This window comes from Onychostoma macrolepis, chromosome 13, assembly GCF_012432095.1.
Source record: "Onychostoma macrolepis isolate SWU-2019 chromosome 13, ASM1243209v1, whole genome shotgun sequence".
Taxonomy (NCBI): domain Eukaryota; kingdom Metazoa; phylum Chordata; class Actinopteri; order Cypriniformes; family Cyprinidae; genus Onychostoma; species Onychostoma macrolepis.
Window position 1 is genome coordinate 18,665,880 of NC_081167.1, and position 16,002 is coordinate 18,681,881.

Genomic DNA, 16,002 nt, shown 5'->3' on the forward strand with positions numbered 1-16,002 from the left:
CACTTATTTTGAATACATTTGTTATTCACGTTTGATGCACAAAAAAATAAAAATAATAATAATAATGATAAAATATTTAATAATATTTTCTATATAATTTCTTAAATATTTTGTTTTAGTTATTTCTTAACTACATTTAATGTATATTTAATACAATTAAATATAAACTATATATATATATATATATATATATATATATATATATATATATATATATATATATATATATATATATATATATATATATATATATATATATATATATATAATTTTCAAACTGTAGTAAAACTTTTGTTATTTAATAACAAATTTGTAAATTTTTAGTTATTTCTTAACTAATTGCAATATTTAAAATGTAAGCAATAAGGTTAGAGCCTTAACTTATTCACAATAAAGCCGTGACTTATTCACAATAAAATATTAAAACCAAAAATTTGGTTTTAATATTTTCAGCCTTGACTTATTCACAATAGAATGATAAAACCAAAAAATGTATGTATTGATATGTTACTTTTTTAAGCAAGTTAAATGCTGTCCTTCCGCTAAACAATAGTTCCTGACAGCAACAGTAAACGACAAGAATGTTCTGATGTAACACGCCACACAAATACAGTACATCTGCTTATCTCTCAGCATGAGAAAATGTTTTCTGTCTTTTAGTTTAAAAAAGACTGATTCGCAGCACAGCACGAGTTTGCAAGCATCAATACTGTGTAAATTGATGGACATATAGACATACAGAATCATACCTGAAACAGAAAACTAATAAATACAGTAATATTCCCTCCTACTTTTAGCTCACGTTACAGTGCAAAAATACTGTAATGATGTACTCTCTGAAACTATTAAATTAAAAATTCATATTGTTTTTTTTAATCCTCCCTCTATTCTCCTTTTCCCCTGCCAGGGGTGAGCCTGCTGGTTCCACCAGGGACGATTCCTCAGGGCAAGTTCTACGAGATGTATCTCATTATTAACAAATGGGAGAAAACAACGTAAGTCAGCCACTTAAAACTGTTTCTCAGTGCCCTGCCCCCATCACACTGTCATTTCCCCACATATAACGCTTGCATTTATCTGTCACTTTGTGCACTAGCAAACAGTCCAGTTCAAGACATCTCAACAGCCCTTGCAGAGCAATATTGACTTCACAAACGCTGTGACCCCAATGGCAGCGCTAGGGAGAAAATAACATTTCAAAACTATGACACAGTGGAAAAACACAAACAAACAAATATGTCTTGAAAACACTGAATGGTTGTCTGAGCTCTGACTTTTTTGCTGAGGCTCTCTCTCTTTTTATTTTTTACAGCGTTTGTTTTTGCTGTCAGAAATGAAATATATAAATATCACTGTGCCTTCAGAGCTTACAGACTGCAAGCTTTGTGTTTCTCACTATTTGTAGGTGCCATAAATTTTCTCAAAACACTAATAATTACTGTCAGAGCCATAGCTCTGGGTTAACACATCCTAATCTTTTTAAACACTGAACTTTGGTGCGCATGTGGCCAAGTTTGAATATGGCTTTCAACATGTCTTTATCCTGCTCCCTCATCTTTCTTTTATAAGTGTCAGGAGGACAAAAATACATTATGCAAAAAAACAAAAAAACAAACTATTTTCTCTTTCAAAAATTTCAATCTCAGATTATTCTAAATGAGAGAGTACAAACTTTTGGATGTTGTGTTTTTGATGTTGTAATCTTTAATTTGTATTGAATTTGGCAAGCAGCATGAATGCCATTGTGAATTAGGACTGCTAACCTCACTTGCTCTGTGTTTTGTGTCAGGTTGCCGTCAGATGGAAGTCAGACCGTATTAAGTCCGGTGGTGAGCTGCGGACCCTCTGGCATGCTGCTGAGCAGACCTGTGGTCCTAACTCTGCCTCACTGCGCCCAGCTAGATCCCCCAGACTGGACCCTCACCCTCAAAATGCAGAATCATCAAGGCGCCTGGGAGGTGAGGATGACTTCTCAAAAATGAGAGAGGCTAGATCATGGTAGACAATCAGTGAAGCTTTGGGAAATGGCAAGAGAACAAGATGGAGAGCATTTTATAAACCATGATGGGGATAAATGAGACACATAATGAGGTGTTTTCTGACACTCATTTCCTCCCGTCCACTAGGAGGTGCTAACTGTGGGAGAGGAGAGTCTGTCAACGCCATGCTACCTACAGGTGGAGGAGCAAAGCTGTCATATTCTGATGGAGCAGCTGGGGACGTATGGTCTGGTGGGACAGTCGGCTCCCCCTCGGCCAGCATGTAAGAGGCTGCAGTTGGCCCTCTTTGCTCCCCGGGCTCCGTGCCTCTCTTTGGACTACAGCCTGAGGGTCTACTGCATACAGGACACTCCACATGCCCTTAAGGTCAGTCTGTCTGCCCCTCTTAACGGGTTTACTTTGCCAATAAGTTTAGTTTGGAAACAGGCTAAAATCTTGTCCTTCTCTTCCTGTAGGAAGTATTAGAGGTCGAGCGAAGTCTGGGTGGGATTTTACTAGAGGATCCCAAACCTCTTCTCTTTAAGGACAGTTACCACAACCTACGGCTATCAGTCCATGACATTCCTCATTCTCACTGGAGAAGTAAACTCCTGGCTAAGTATCAGGTGAGAGATTTTATGTTGTTATTGGTGATATGGGTAGAATTTATTTTTATGTCCAACTTTTTGGAATAAATACGAATGTCATTTTCTCAAACTCTGAAACAACTTTCCTAAAAAATCTTTAAAATGTCTTTAAAATAAATCTTAAAAATCTATTATTTTAAATGAAGTTAAATCAAAACAAAGAAGGGCCATGATATAATATATAATTGCTGTTTGCTCAAAAGTTTGGGGTCTGTAATTAAAAAAAAAAAAAAAAAAATTTGTCTTTTATGGTCACCAAGGCTGCATTTATTTGATAAAAAATACAATAAAATATTTTATTGTGAAATATTATTTAAATTTAACACAACTGTCTTCTATTTTAATATATTTTAAAATTTAATTTTAGAAGTTGAAACTGAATTTTCGGCAGTCATTACTCAAGTCTCGAGCATCACGCGATCCTTCAGAAATCATTCTAATATGCTGATTTGGTGTTTTCTTGTTATTGTCATTGTTGAAAACGTCGTGCTGCTTAATATTTTTGTGGAAACTGTGATTTTCTGAAACTTTTTTCAAGATTCTTTGAATAGAACGTTCAATCTATATATAATTTCCAAACTGTAGGGAAAAATTCACTTTTTTCAAAATTCTTTGTACGTTCAAAAGAACCGCTTCCATTTTAATAACAATAAACCTCTCTCAATAAAAGAATACATTTTTTTTTTATCTTACTGATCCCAAACTTAATCAGTAAATAATTTTTTTTCAAATATGTAAACGTATAAAATTCTATATGTACATATTATTAAATGTTACCCATTTAAGCATCCACAGATGGAATTCATGATGTTCCTTTAAAAAAAGAAAAAGCCTATTAATTGTGTCTGTCCCTGTTTCCCAGGAAATCCCATTCTACCACATTTGGAGTGGGAGTCAGCGGCCGTTGCACTGCACCTTCAGTCTGGAGAGAGGAAGCCTGGTGGTCTCCCAGCTCACTTGCAAGATCTGTGTCAGACAGGTGGAGGGGGAAGGACAGATATTCCAGCTTAACACTGACATCCAAGAGGTACAGATAAGATATATTATTTATTGTCAAGTCACTAATGCATGATTCAATAACTACTGACTTGTTTTCCTGTGTGTTTGTGTGCATCCTCGTCAGACCCTGCCCCCACTCACCACTACCAGCAGGCGGTTCGTGTCTACCATCGTCTCAAGTGGGCCCGTATGCTTTCCGACACTCATTTCCTCCCGTCCACTAGGAGGTGCTAACTGTGGGAGAGGAGAGTCTGTCAACGCCATGCTACCTACAGGTGGAGGAGCAAAGCTGTCATATTCTGATGGAGCAGCTGGGGACGTATGGTCTGGTGGGACAGTCGGCTCCCCCTCGGCCAGCATGTAAGAGGCTGCAGTTGGCCCTCTTTGCTCCCCGGGCTCCGTGCCTCTCTTTGGACTACAGCCTGAGGGTCTACTGCATACAGGACACCCCACATGCCCTTAAGGTCAGTCTGTCTGCCCCTCTTAACGGGTTTACTTTGCCAATAAGTTTAGTTTGGAAACAGGCTAAAATCTTGTCCTTCTCTTCCTGTAGGAAGTATTAGAGGTCGAGCGAAGTCTGGGTGGGATTTTACTAGAGGATCCCAAACCTCTTCTCTTTAAGGACAGTTACCACAACCTACGGCTATCAGTCCATGACATTCCTCATTCTCACTGGAGAAGTAAACTCCTGGCTAAGTATCAGGTGAGAGATTTTATGTTGTTATTGGTGATATGGGTAGAATTTATTTTTATGTCCAACTTTTTGGAATAAATACGAATGTCATTTTCTCAAACTCTGAAACAACTTTCCTAAAAAATCTTTAAAATGTCTTTAAAATAAATCTTAAAAATCTATTGTTTTAAATGAAGTTAAATCAAAACAAAGAAGGGCCATGATATAATATATAATTGCTGTTTGCTCAAAAGTTTGGGGTCTGTAATTAAAAAAAAATAATAAAATTTTGTCTTTTATGGTCACCAAGGCTGCATTTATTTGATAAAAAATACAATAAAATATTTTATTGTGAAATATTATTTAAATTTAACACAACTGTCTTCTATTTTAATATATTTTAAAATTTAATTTTAGAAGTTGAAACTGAATTTTCGGCAGTCATTACTCAAGTCTCGAGCATCACGATCCTTCAGAAATCATTCTAATATGCTGATTTGGTGTTTTCTTGTTATTGTCATTGTTGAAAACGTCGTGCTGCTTAATATTTTTGTGGAAACTGTGATTTTCTGAAACTTTTTTCAAGATTCTTTGAATAGAACGTTCAATCTATATATAATTTCCAAACTGTAGGGAAAAAAATTCTTTGTACGTTCAAAAGAACCGCTTCCATTTTAATAACAATAAACCTCTCTCAATAAAAGAATACATTTTTTTTTTATCTTACTGATCCCAAACTTAATCAGTAAATAATTTTTTTTCAAATATGTAAACGTATAAAATTCTATATGTACATATTATTAAATGTTACCCATTTAAGCATCCACAGATGGAATTCATGATGTTCCTTTAAAAAAAGAAAAAGCCTATTAATTGTGTCTGTCCCTGTTTCCCAGGAAATCCCATTCTACCACATTTGGAGTGGGAGTCAGCGGCCGTTGCACTGCACCTTCAGTCTGGAGAGAGGAAGCCTGGTGGTCTCCCAGCTCACTTGCAAGATCTGTGTCAGACAGGTGGAGGGGGAAGGACAGATATTCCAGCTTAACACTGACATCCAAGAGGTACAGATAAGATATATTATTTATTGTCAAGTCACTAATGCATGATTCAATAACTACTGACTTGTTTTCCTGTGTGTTTGTGTGCATCCTCGTCAGACCCTGCCCCCCCACTCACCACTACCAGCAGGCGGTTCGTGTCTACCATCGTCTCAAGTGGGCCCGTATGCTTTCCGACTGCCCGTCTCCATACGCCAGAAAATTTGTGCCAGTCTGGATGCCCCCAGCGCACGCGGCTGTGACTGGAGAATGCTGGCTCGCAGGCTGGACTTCGACAGGTAATTTTGCCTGCACCAAAATAATCTGCATATATATTTCTTCACGACAGATGATGAGAATAATTTCATCTCTTTCCACGTCTCTCCCTCAGGTATCTGAACTACTTTGCAACCAAACCCAGCCCCACAGGTGTGCTGCTAGACCTTTGGGAAGCTTGTCACCAGGGTGACGCAGACCTGGTCTCTCTGGCGACGGCTCTTGAAGAAATGGGCAAGAGTGAGGTCTTGGTTGTCATGACGACGGATGGAGATTGCTGATCGGCAAATCAAAAAAGTGTGAAAAGGGGACATATTTGCCACTAAAAACCTAGAAGTAATGCAAGCGGATGGAAACTGCGTTCCAGTGCATCGTTACAACTTGCCTTTTACCTCAGTTCCTTTGTGCTCATGCAGAATATTCCAAGGATCGCGACGGGGTCAGGCGCTCTGGATGATCTCCGAAAAATACATATCGAAATGTAGCAAACGTGACGATGCTGCAATCACAAAACAGAGATGTTGTTCGAAAAGCAAGTCAGTGCAGTTGCTGGCACGGTTCCGATTGGCTCATGATTAAATGATAGTTGCATCATACTGATACACACAGATTCCTTGCTACACATACCAAGTGTGAAAGTACACGATCAAATGCCATTGCACATCAAGACACTGGCTTTGTTTCCTAGCGACCGCTAGATGCTTAAAGACACTGGGATTCTGTGTCCGGTAAAACAGCAGTGCGCCAAGCTCCTCAGGAAACACGCTCACACAGAAATAAACAAGAGTATAGATGGTTACCAACAAGGAGCTAAGATCATCTGCACTAAAATGAGCTTTCATGATGAATTTTCACTTGAAACAAACCACATGCTTCAGAGAGTTGCTTCGCTTTGGCTTTAGTTTGAAGCATTATTTTCTGTGTGTGTCTTTTGAAATGGCATACAGGAATGAATTTGCGTGTTCTCGTTAGCAGAGGACCAATCTTTTTGCTGCATTTTCATCTTTTTTCTCTGGTCATACCTTCATTAGCCTCTTTCTTTTTTTATATTTGATCAATCATTTGTAACACAGGAGAGCTTTCTGGTGAACTCATATTAGTTTCCTATAGGGAACGGACTTTTTTTAAGTTATTATCCCTATTTGTGGATCATTGTTTTTCACTTTTCTGTTCGTTACTGCCGTTATGCATCTGCTGCATCGTTGCATTCGTCTCTTGGGCAGGATTGCAGTAAAAATGTGCATTTAAAGGTTTTGTGATGTACTTCACAAGTAAAAGCTTATTTTTTTGGTCATTGAAACTGAGATGGGATGAAATTTAAATGTTCCGCTGAGGTTAAATGTGCTTTGATCCTTCTTGGGAAAGCGTACTGCAAATATGCTGCGCTGGTTAAATAGGATGAAAATTGCGCGGATGGCAGAAAGCCCTTTTCGGGGGTTTGATGCCAGTCAGTCGTGTTGTTTAAATTATAAATAGTAGCCTTGAGAGGTGGCGTAAGTGCTCTGTTGATTGCAGTATGACCCACTTGCTCTTTATTGTCTGTTTTGACTTTCAGGTTTTAATGGGTTTCCCTTGAGTAAGCCTGAAAGCCACGTACCGCTTATTATCAGAAGTCGTATAATCAGTTGAAGTGGATGTTGGTTCATTTCTCTTTTTTTTTCTTGACTTTTTCTTCACAAGTGTTCAAATGTCTGGCAACAAACAAAACAAAAAGAAAGTGCAGTATCTGTCCATGCCTGTAAAGGTGTGAATTAAATAACTGAGGTGTGTGTGTGTGTGTGTGTGTGTGTGTGTGTGTGTGTGTGTCTGTGTGTGACAAAAAAACAGAGTGAGAGAGCTTGTTTGCTCCAACCTATGAGTCAGTGCTACAGTGTATATGAATGAACAGGCTTCATCATATCTGTTCCTCCTTTCCCATTATAAGTACTATGCAAGTGCACAACAAAAAGTGAATCTGTGGACGTCTTGATGTCTCGTGTATGAAGTACGTGGAATGGGAATCTTACCGTTTTCCCTCTTCTGATCACTGCTGTAACTAAGCTGGGGAAACTGGACCTCTTAGGCCTCTCAGCTGTAATAAATGCAAACAAAATTACTTTAATTGTGGGTCAGGGATCCATGACCTCTGTGCCGTTCCTCATCGTTTGTTTTGGGTTGTCACTTGCACCTTCGCAATGAACAAAAAGAAGTTTGTTCGGTGGGTTATTTTTAACCCTGTACATGACGAAGGGCGCAAAGAACATTGAAAATCCCTGATGGATTCTGAATTCTGAACCTTTTAAATGGCTCTGAAATGTCTCCAGTCGTCTCTTGGTCAATGTTACATGAAAACGCCTTTGACGTGTCACATGTAAAGCTGAATGGGCTTTGCTTCTCTCTGGGTGGTAGTTGCTGTTTATGGATACTCAAGTGTGGCCGAATTTAACCTTTTTTTCAGATGTTATTTTATATCAAAGAAGATACAGAAGAAGTCATGCGTTTTTTCCATGTAATGCTGTAAAGTAATACTGTACATAAATGTTTAGACTTCTTACTGTAACTAAATATAATTTTTATGCAATAAATTATATTTCCTAGTTTAACAAGACAAGTGTGTTTTTTGTGTCACTTTTGTAAATTGTTACACAGCTCAAATTGGGTGTTTGTGTGCTTGTTTGACTTTCTTTTTTCTCGCCCAAGATTTTTATCTTCAGGATCATTTTCGCATTAAATCCCAAAGTTGAAACCAAGAGCTAACTATTTCATTCTCATAGTAATCAGATTGTGGTATCGCCAATTGAAGCTTTTGAAAGACATATTAAATGCATTACAGGGTGAAGAACCTTTTCCCCTCAGTCTTTATAGACTTGTTACAGAGATGTGGAGAGGATGCACTCTTCCGTTTATCTCTGAGATAAAAGTGTTCATAATGCCCTGGAGAGGAAGCAAGAGCGATTGAGAGAGAGTGAAAAGGTTTTTAGTGTCTGGATATCGCCCTCGGCAGCTGCAGTGGGCTTTTTGGTTTGAGCAAGAGACCTGTTTCATCATTTGGTTAAAATGGTTGAATAGACATGTAATCATATTGCCTTCTGCTCTGAGTGTCTATTCCATCTTTCCCTAGAGCAATTCACGGGCTTTTTCAGCACTTAACAATACACCAAATAAATTGCCAGACATTCATTCAGTCCAACTTTATTATGAATCTGTTCCGCGCAATAAGTTATTTAAATAAAGAATTACGTGTTACATATGGATCTGGAAAATTGTATTTGCCACGTGAAATTAGATTTATACGGAATTGACCATTATGTCATGTTAATTTACAATAAAAACGAATTCTTTAAAATACACACGTAGAATATTTAGCTCGAGACAAACAGCACTTCAACCCAATGTATTATGTAAGTTGTCATTTATCACCATCGTCTGGTAGTTAAAGGAACTTCGTTGCACAAGTCTTCTGTGATTCTATGAAGAATGTCATATAGTACAAAGTATCAAATAACTACAATATTCATGTTTTCAATATTTTCCCGGGATTATAAATAAATGTGTTTGTTTTTCTCCACTTTACATCCACTAAATAAATCGATGTAAATGAATACAGCCACACGGTGGAGCCATGAGTACAGGTAAATTACTATTTAAATAATTGCCCGTGTTTGTTGGGTGTAAATATATGCAGACGCAGACCAATAAGTCTATATGTAGGAAAGGATCGCTTCACTGTTTGTTACATTTCGCTCTTATGAATTAGTATCGCCACTGTTTTCCCCTCGGATCTGCTAAATCCAGTTTGTGGGGTTTCAATTCTCATCCCGAGAGCACATATCATCACCAAATCTACCTTAACTTTGCCTAACCAAATTCACTCTAGCTTCTCAAAGCAAACAGCCTCATATTATAGGCTATACTAATTCTAAGCATCCAAGTAAAACAATAAGGAGAGATCTGTTTAACGTTCAATATAAAAGGAAAAAAAGCGGTTGTCTGAGGTTCCTGTAACTGGATTACAGGCTCATGGTCCCTCCTCTCTCATTCAGCGTTTCTCATCTCTCCGACTGGAACTTCCTTCTCTGATGGTCAATGTTGCTGCTCTTGATGATGAATTTTAACTATTAGCTCGATGTCTTCTGTGCAACAGTAATTCACAACATTTAGCAACATGTTGAAGGTGGTTGTTGAATCCGCCAAAGGAATTCCTAAAAAGACACTTGGAATTCCAGACCCTATAGCAGGAGTTATCTTTAAGGGTAAGTCTTCACGTTTTCCCCTCAAGGAGTTATTTTTATTAACTTTTTATTTATTTTTCATTTATGAGGTCAATTGTGCGTTTGAAAACCTAATTAAACTTAATTAAAATAGTTAACGGAGTTTACTAAAAAAAGTTGAATTGTCGATGTCTTTTTAAATTATAGCTATATATATATATATATATATATATAATATGACGTTTTCTAAAGCAAAATTAACTTTTTATCGTAAGTTTTTGTCTCATAAGTTTGAGATGGCTTTGTTTACATGTAAAAGAACAGCAAATTTCCTTATAAGGGCTTGGAATGACCGCTAGTTAGGGAAACGCATGTCCCTCCCATAGGATACACTGTAAAAAAGTGAGAATGTGCAGTTGTTATTTCAGCCTTAATATAAAATTTTACTTTGGTGGTTTTTTTCCTGTAGCACATTTTTACATTGTGGTCGCTAAAACTAAATGTATAATAGGCTAATGTATAAACAAATAATGAAATGAATAAAATGATATTTTAAATATAATATTCAGAGTTACTGTGACGCTGTTATATTAATATCATAGCTGATGTAGTATGATTGATCATAAAGAGACTTGACAGCTTACTTATTTCAACTTACAGGTGAAAAAAAGAAAACAAAAGCAATTGACAAAGAATTAAATCCCGTGTGGAATGAGGTCAGTATAAGTCATAGTGTTTCAATTTAAATCAATGCATCTAAGATGTAAATAACCAAGATCTGATTTTGCCATTTCAGATTATTGAGTTTGATTTGAAAGGTACCCCGTTGGATTCCTCTTCATTCATTGATGTGGTTGTGAAAGACTATGAAACCATTGGAAAAGACAAGTATGTTGCATCCACCACTGTTTTACTGTATGGGCCTTTGTGGATTCTAACAAGCCATAAAATGGCAAGCATGGTCAAAGAAAAAATATTTCTTTATGTTTCTGCTGGTGAAGGTGGTGTAGGTGGTATTCTGCGTTTGCTGAGAGGGTGTGGTGGGATTCCTTGCAACCACTTCACACAATCATTTCACACTGTATGTAAATATGACTGAAGTTGAAATCACTGCAGTGTAAATGATAAACCTAAGGGAGTCTTGTACTTTTGTAAAAGTTCCGTGAACTTTTAGGAGCAGCAGTGGGTTAGTGAGATTAATTAGTGGAGTGCAGAGTTAGACATGAAAGCCTTTTAAAAAACACTGCCACACCTAACCACCTTGTCTAAACTTGCTGAGTTATGCTGGTGAGAGACTCTAAGCAGTCCAAAGTAGCACCTTAGGTGAGTCCTTTAAAAGGCTTGTTAGATACACATGCAGTCAAACCTAGCTGGGTTTTAAACTAGTGAGCATTTGGTTTGGATCAGACAGAAGGCTGTTCTTTCTTCCATGTGGCAAGTTTTACTGTGCAAAGTCTGCCATGATAATGAACTTTCCATGAGTCAAGCAGATGACTTCTCCATAGCTTTTTTAGTTTGCAGACTTTCATACGTTTGCACATACTTGCTGAAGTTTGTATTCTTTGTTGCCACAGGCTAGAAGAGTAACATAGCAACAAATGTAAAAAAAAAAAAGTAAACTAATCCTAGTTTATGACTCATAAGTAAATCATGTGCACAATTTTTATTTTCTATATCTTTTGGACGTGTTCTTTAGGCCTATGTTAAGTCCGTTTCTGAAGAATGTCATATAGTACAAAGTATCAAATAACTACAATATTCATGTTTTCAATATTTTCCCGGGATTATAAATAAATGTGTTTGTTTTCTCCACTTTACATCCACTAAATAAATCGATGTAAATGAATACAGCCACACGGTGGAGCCATGAGTACAGGTAAATTACTATTTAAATAATTGCCCGTGTTTGTTGGGTGTAAATATATGCAGACGCAGACCAATAAGTCTATATGTAGGAAAGGATCGCTTCACTGTTTGTTACATTTCGCTCTTATGAATTAGTATCGCCACTGTTTTCCCCTCGGATCTGCTAAATCCAGTTTGTGGGGTTTCAATTCTCATCCCGAGAGCACATATCATCACCAAATCTACCTTAACTTTGCCTAACCAAATTCACTCTAGCTTCTCAAAGCAAACAGCCTCATATTATAGGCTATACTAATTTTAAGCATCCAAGTAAAACAATAAGGAGAGATCTGTTTAACGTTCAATATAAAAGGGAAAAAAGCGGTTGTCTGAGGTTCCTGTAACTGGATTACAGGCTCATGGTCCCTCCTCTCTCATTCAGCGTTTCTCATCTCTCCGACTGGAACTTCCTTCTCTGATGGTCAATGTTGCTGCTCTTGATGATGAATTTTAACTATTAGCTCGATGTCTTCTGTGCAACAGTAATTCACAACATTTAGCAACATGTTGAAGGTGGTTGTTGAATCCGCCAAAGGAATTCCTAAAAGACACTTGGAATTCCAGACCCTATAGCAGGAGTTATCTTTAAGGGTAAGTCTTCACGTTTTCCCCTCAAGGAGTTATTTTTATTAACTTTTATTTATTTTTCATTTATGAGGTCAATTGTGCGTTTGAAAACCTAATTAAACTTAATTAAAATAGTTAACGGAGTTTACTAAAAAGTTGAATTGTCGATGTCTTTTTAAATTATAGCTATATATATATATATATATATATATATATATATATATATATATATAATATGACGTTTTCTAAAGCAACTTAACTTTTATCGTAAGTTTTTGTCTCATAAGTTTGAGATGGCTTTGTTTACATGTAAAAGAACAGCAAATTTCCTTATAAGGGCTTGGAATGACCGCTAGTTAGGGAAACGCATGTCCCTCCCATAGGATACACTGTAAAAAAGTGAGAATGTGCAGTTGTTATTTCAGCCTTAATATAAAATTTTACTTTGGTGGTTTTTTTCCTGTAGCACATTTTTACATTGTGGTCGCTAAAACTAAATGTATAATAGGCTAATGTATAAACAAATAATGAAATGAATAAAATGATATTTTAAATATAATATTCAGAGTTACTGTGACGCTGTTATATTAATATCATAGCTGATGTAGTATGATTGATCATAAAGAGACTTGACAGCTTACTTATTTCAACTTACAGGTGAAAAAAAGAAAACAAAAGCAATTGACAAAGAATTAAATCCCGTGTGGAATGAGGTCAGTATAAGTCATAGTGTTTCAATTTAAATCAATGCATCTAAGATGTAAATAACCAAGATCTGATTTTGCCATTTCAGATTATTGAGTTTGATTTGAAAGGTACCCCGTTGGATTCCTCTTCATTCATTGATGTGGTTGTGAAAGACTATGAAACCATTGGAAAAGACAAGTATGTTGCATCCACCACTGTTTTACTGTATGGGCCTTTGTGGATTCTAACAAGCCATAAAATGGCAAGCATGGTCAAAGAAAAAATATTTCTTTATGTTTCTGCTGGTGAAGGTGGTGTAGGTGGTATTCTGCGTTTGCTGAGAGGGTGTGGTGGGATTCCTTGCAACCACTTCACACAATCATTTCACACTGTATGTAAATATGACTGAAGTTGAAATCACTGCAGTGTAAATGATAAACCTAAGGGAGTCTTGTACTTTTGTAAAAGTTCCGTGAACTTTTAGGAGCAGCAGTGGGTTAGTGAGATTAATTAGTGGAGTGCAGAGTTAGACATGAAAGCCTTTTAAAAAACACTGCCACACCTAACCACCTTGTCTAAACTTGCTGAGTTATGCTGGTGAGAGACTCTAAGCAGTCCAAAGTAGCACCTTAGGTGAGTCCTTTAAAAGGCTTGTTAGATACACATGCAGTCAAACCTAGCTGGGTTTTAAACTAGTGAGCATTTGGTTTGGATCAGACAGAAGGCTGTTCTTTCTTCCATGTGGCAAGTTTTACTGTGCAAAGTCTGCCATGATAATGAACTTTCCATGAGTCAAGCAGATGACTTCTCCATAGCTTTTTTTTTAGTTTGCAGACTTTCATACGTTTGCACATACTTGCTGAAGTTTGTATTCTTTGTTGCCACAGGCTAGAAGAGTAACATAGCAACAAATGTAAAAAAAAAAAAAAGTAAACTAATCCTAGTTTATGACTCATAAGTAAATCATGTGCACAATTTTTATTTTCTATATCTTTTGGACGTGTTCTTTAGGCCTATGTTAAGTCCGTTTCTGAAGACCACAGGGGTTATTTGACAAAGGAAATGCCAGCAGATATTTTTGGCATGAAAAAAAAGTGCTGGTATGTGATTTTAAGATTATATTTACTGAGTATTTACTGGGAGGGTTTAAATATTCCAAAATGATGTTCTAAAACAGACAAGCTAATGCCAGCAGGCCTCTCAAGTATGTTTATAATACAATAAGCCAGTCTTCAAAAAGCATTGACAGGGTGATCAGGACTGTAACACAAAGTAGTATGATTTATTGATTATGATTATGATTTAGTGATCATGACAGATCATGACTGAACAATTCCCATGTATTACACAACAATTAGGTTAATCCACATGGTGAATGTGGTGAATTAGTCCTGTCCACATGGTGAATGTATCATTCGTGATGGTGCTGTGCAAACAGGATGTGTCTTTTACCAATGTGAATGCTTGTAATGTAAATTATTTATATTACACTCTTACTCACTTCACATTGGGTGGGTCTCCATGGAAGTTGTAGATAAGCTGTACATAAACTCAAGGCATGAGACAGTACAGAGAAGTTGTGTTCTCAGGCGTCCCCCCTCTGAGGTTGCTCAGAGGGACAACCCTCTGCCTGGCACATAATTCTCTGGCCTAGTGTAATTGCTTCCAGCTGTTTTTCCCTCTGTATTTAAGCTTTTGGATCTGCTGTGCAGAATCCAGGATTTAAAGGGGATGTATCATGGAAAACACAGACATACTATAACGTTTACAGCACAGTTTATTAGACATCACAACCACACTGTTGTGAAAAATATTATAGAAAATGCTACAAAACCGCCTCTCTCACAACAAACAGCAAGTACAGTACATCACTGTTCAAAGGCGTCAGGTCAAAAAGATTTTATTTTGAAAAAAAGTATACGTTTTATTCATCAAGGACACATTAACAGTGACAGTAAAGACATTTATGATGTTACAACAATTTCAAATAAATACTATTAGTACTTTGTTCATCATTCAACAAAAATATTAAGCAGCACTACTGTTTTCAAAATTTATAATAAGAAGAAATGAACACCAAATAAGCATGTTAGAATGATTTGTGAAGGATCTTGACTGCTGAAAATTCAGCTTTGACATCATAGAAGTTTTAAAATGTAATAATATTTATCAATATTACTGTTTTTACTGTATTTTGATCAAATCAGTGCATCCTTTTTTGAGCATAACAGACTTCTCTCTAAAGCATTAAAAAATCCTACAGACCCCAAACTTTTGAATGGTATTGTATGTACATTTGTAGACAAAAGAAGCAATTTTTAAAGTAATATTTCATTTTTTATGTATGTACAATACAAAAGCCACTGCAAGTGTTGAAATTCTTCTTGAAAGAATTTTATATTCAGACATGCTTTCTAAATGTTATGAAATAATTATAATAAGGTTGTGTAAATACAAGGATGCTGTTGAATTCTTGACATCTGTATTTTCCCCATGTCGAAATCTGGTGGTTGAGCTAACCCGAGCTAAGTCACCCTGATTCACCAGCCATTGCAAAACTATAAATGGTCTCTTTCAGGTGTATTTGTGAGCTCTTAGTCATAGAGTTCTGACTGAACTTGTCCTGCGTGAGAAAAGCAGAAATGAAACCGAATAATGTAACCTTTGTTTTTCCGTTTTTCGGTTTTTCGGTTTTACGGAACCCTACACTGAAAACTTCCATTATGAACACTTTCTCTGGCTTTGTTTCACTATTTAAAATCAGTTTAAGTAGTGAATCAACACCAGAGAAAGTTTTCATAAGCAATTTTATACTCCATATACAGCATTACAAACAAAAGCAGAGAGATTATTTAGTATTGATTTCTTCTGCTTTCTAGGTTCATTGGTTCTGCAAAGATCTCTCTTAAAGAACTGGCTGCTGGTCAGACCAGATCTCTTCCTTCTAAGAATATTCCTCTAATTAATGAGAAGAAACAGGAAATTGGGGTAAATATTTTTGTACAGAATGGACTAAAACTAAAATAATGATGCTGACTAACT

General features: G+C 36.6%; 2 protein-coding genes and 1 long non-coding RNA gene across 3 annotated transcripts in view; all 3 read left to right on the forward strand.

Annotated features, from left to right (window-relative positions):
* The window catches only part of unc5b (unc-5 netrin receptor B), a 58,930-nt gene extending 51,514 nt beyond the window's left edge, over positions 1-7,416 (forward strand). The window contains exons 11-17 of the mRNA XM_058796318.1: positions 908-995; positions 1,790-1,958; positions 2,127-2,366; positions 2,456-2,605; positions 3,489-3,653; positions 5,456-5,634; positions 5,727-7,416. Coding sequence (XP_058652301.1) covers positions 908-995; positions 1,790-1,958; positions 2,127-2,366; positions 2,456-2,605; positions 3,489-3,653; positions 5,456-5,634; positions 5,727-5,892 — 1,157 coding nt within the window. The 3' untranslated portion in view covers positions 5,893-7,416. The remainder of the gene's footprint in view (positions 1-907; positions 996-1,789; positions 1,959-2,126; positions 2,367-2,455; positions 2,606-3,488; positions 3,654-5,455; positions 5,635-5,726) is intronic.
* Positions 7,417-9,631: 2,215 nt separating this feature from the next.
* The window catches only part of myofl (myoferlin like), a 28,770-nt gene continuing 22,399 nt past the window's right edge, over positions 9,632-16,002 (forward strand). The window contains exons 1-4 of the mRNA XM_058795798.1: positions 9,632-9,843; positions 10,462-10,517; positions 10,598-10,689; positions 15,840-15,948. Of these exons, the coding sequence (XP_058651781.1) occupies positions 9,756-9,843; positions 10,462-10,517; positions 10,598-10,689; positions 15,840-15,948 (345 nt within the window). The 5' untranslated portion in view covers positions 9,632-9,755. The remainder of the gene's footprint in view (positions 9,844-10,461; positions 10,518-10,597; positions 10,690-15,839; positions 15,949-16,002) is intronic.
* Positions 12,102-13,149, forward strand: LOC131552191 (uncharacterized). Its single transcript, XR_009273923.1, has 3 exons — positions 12,102-12,297; positions 12,931-12,986; positions 13,067-13,149. It is a non-coding gene; the product is annotated as an uncharacterized LOC131552191 (long non-coding RNA).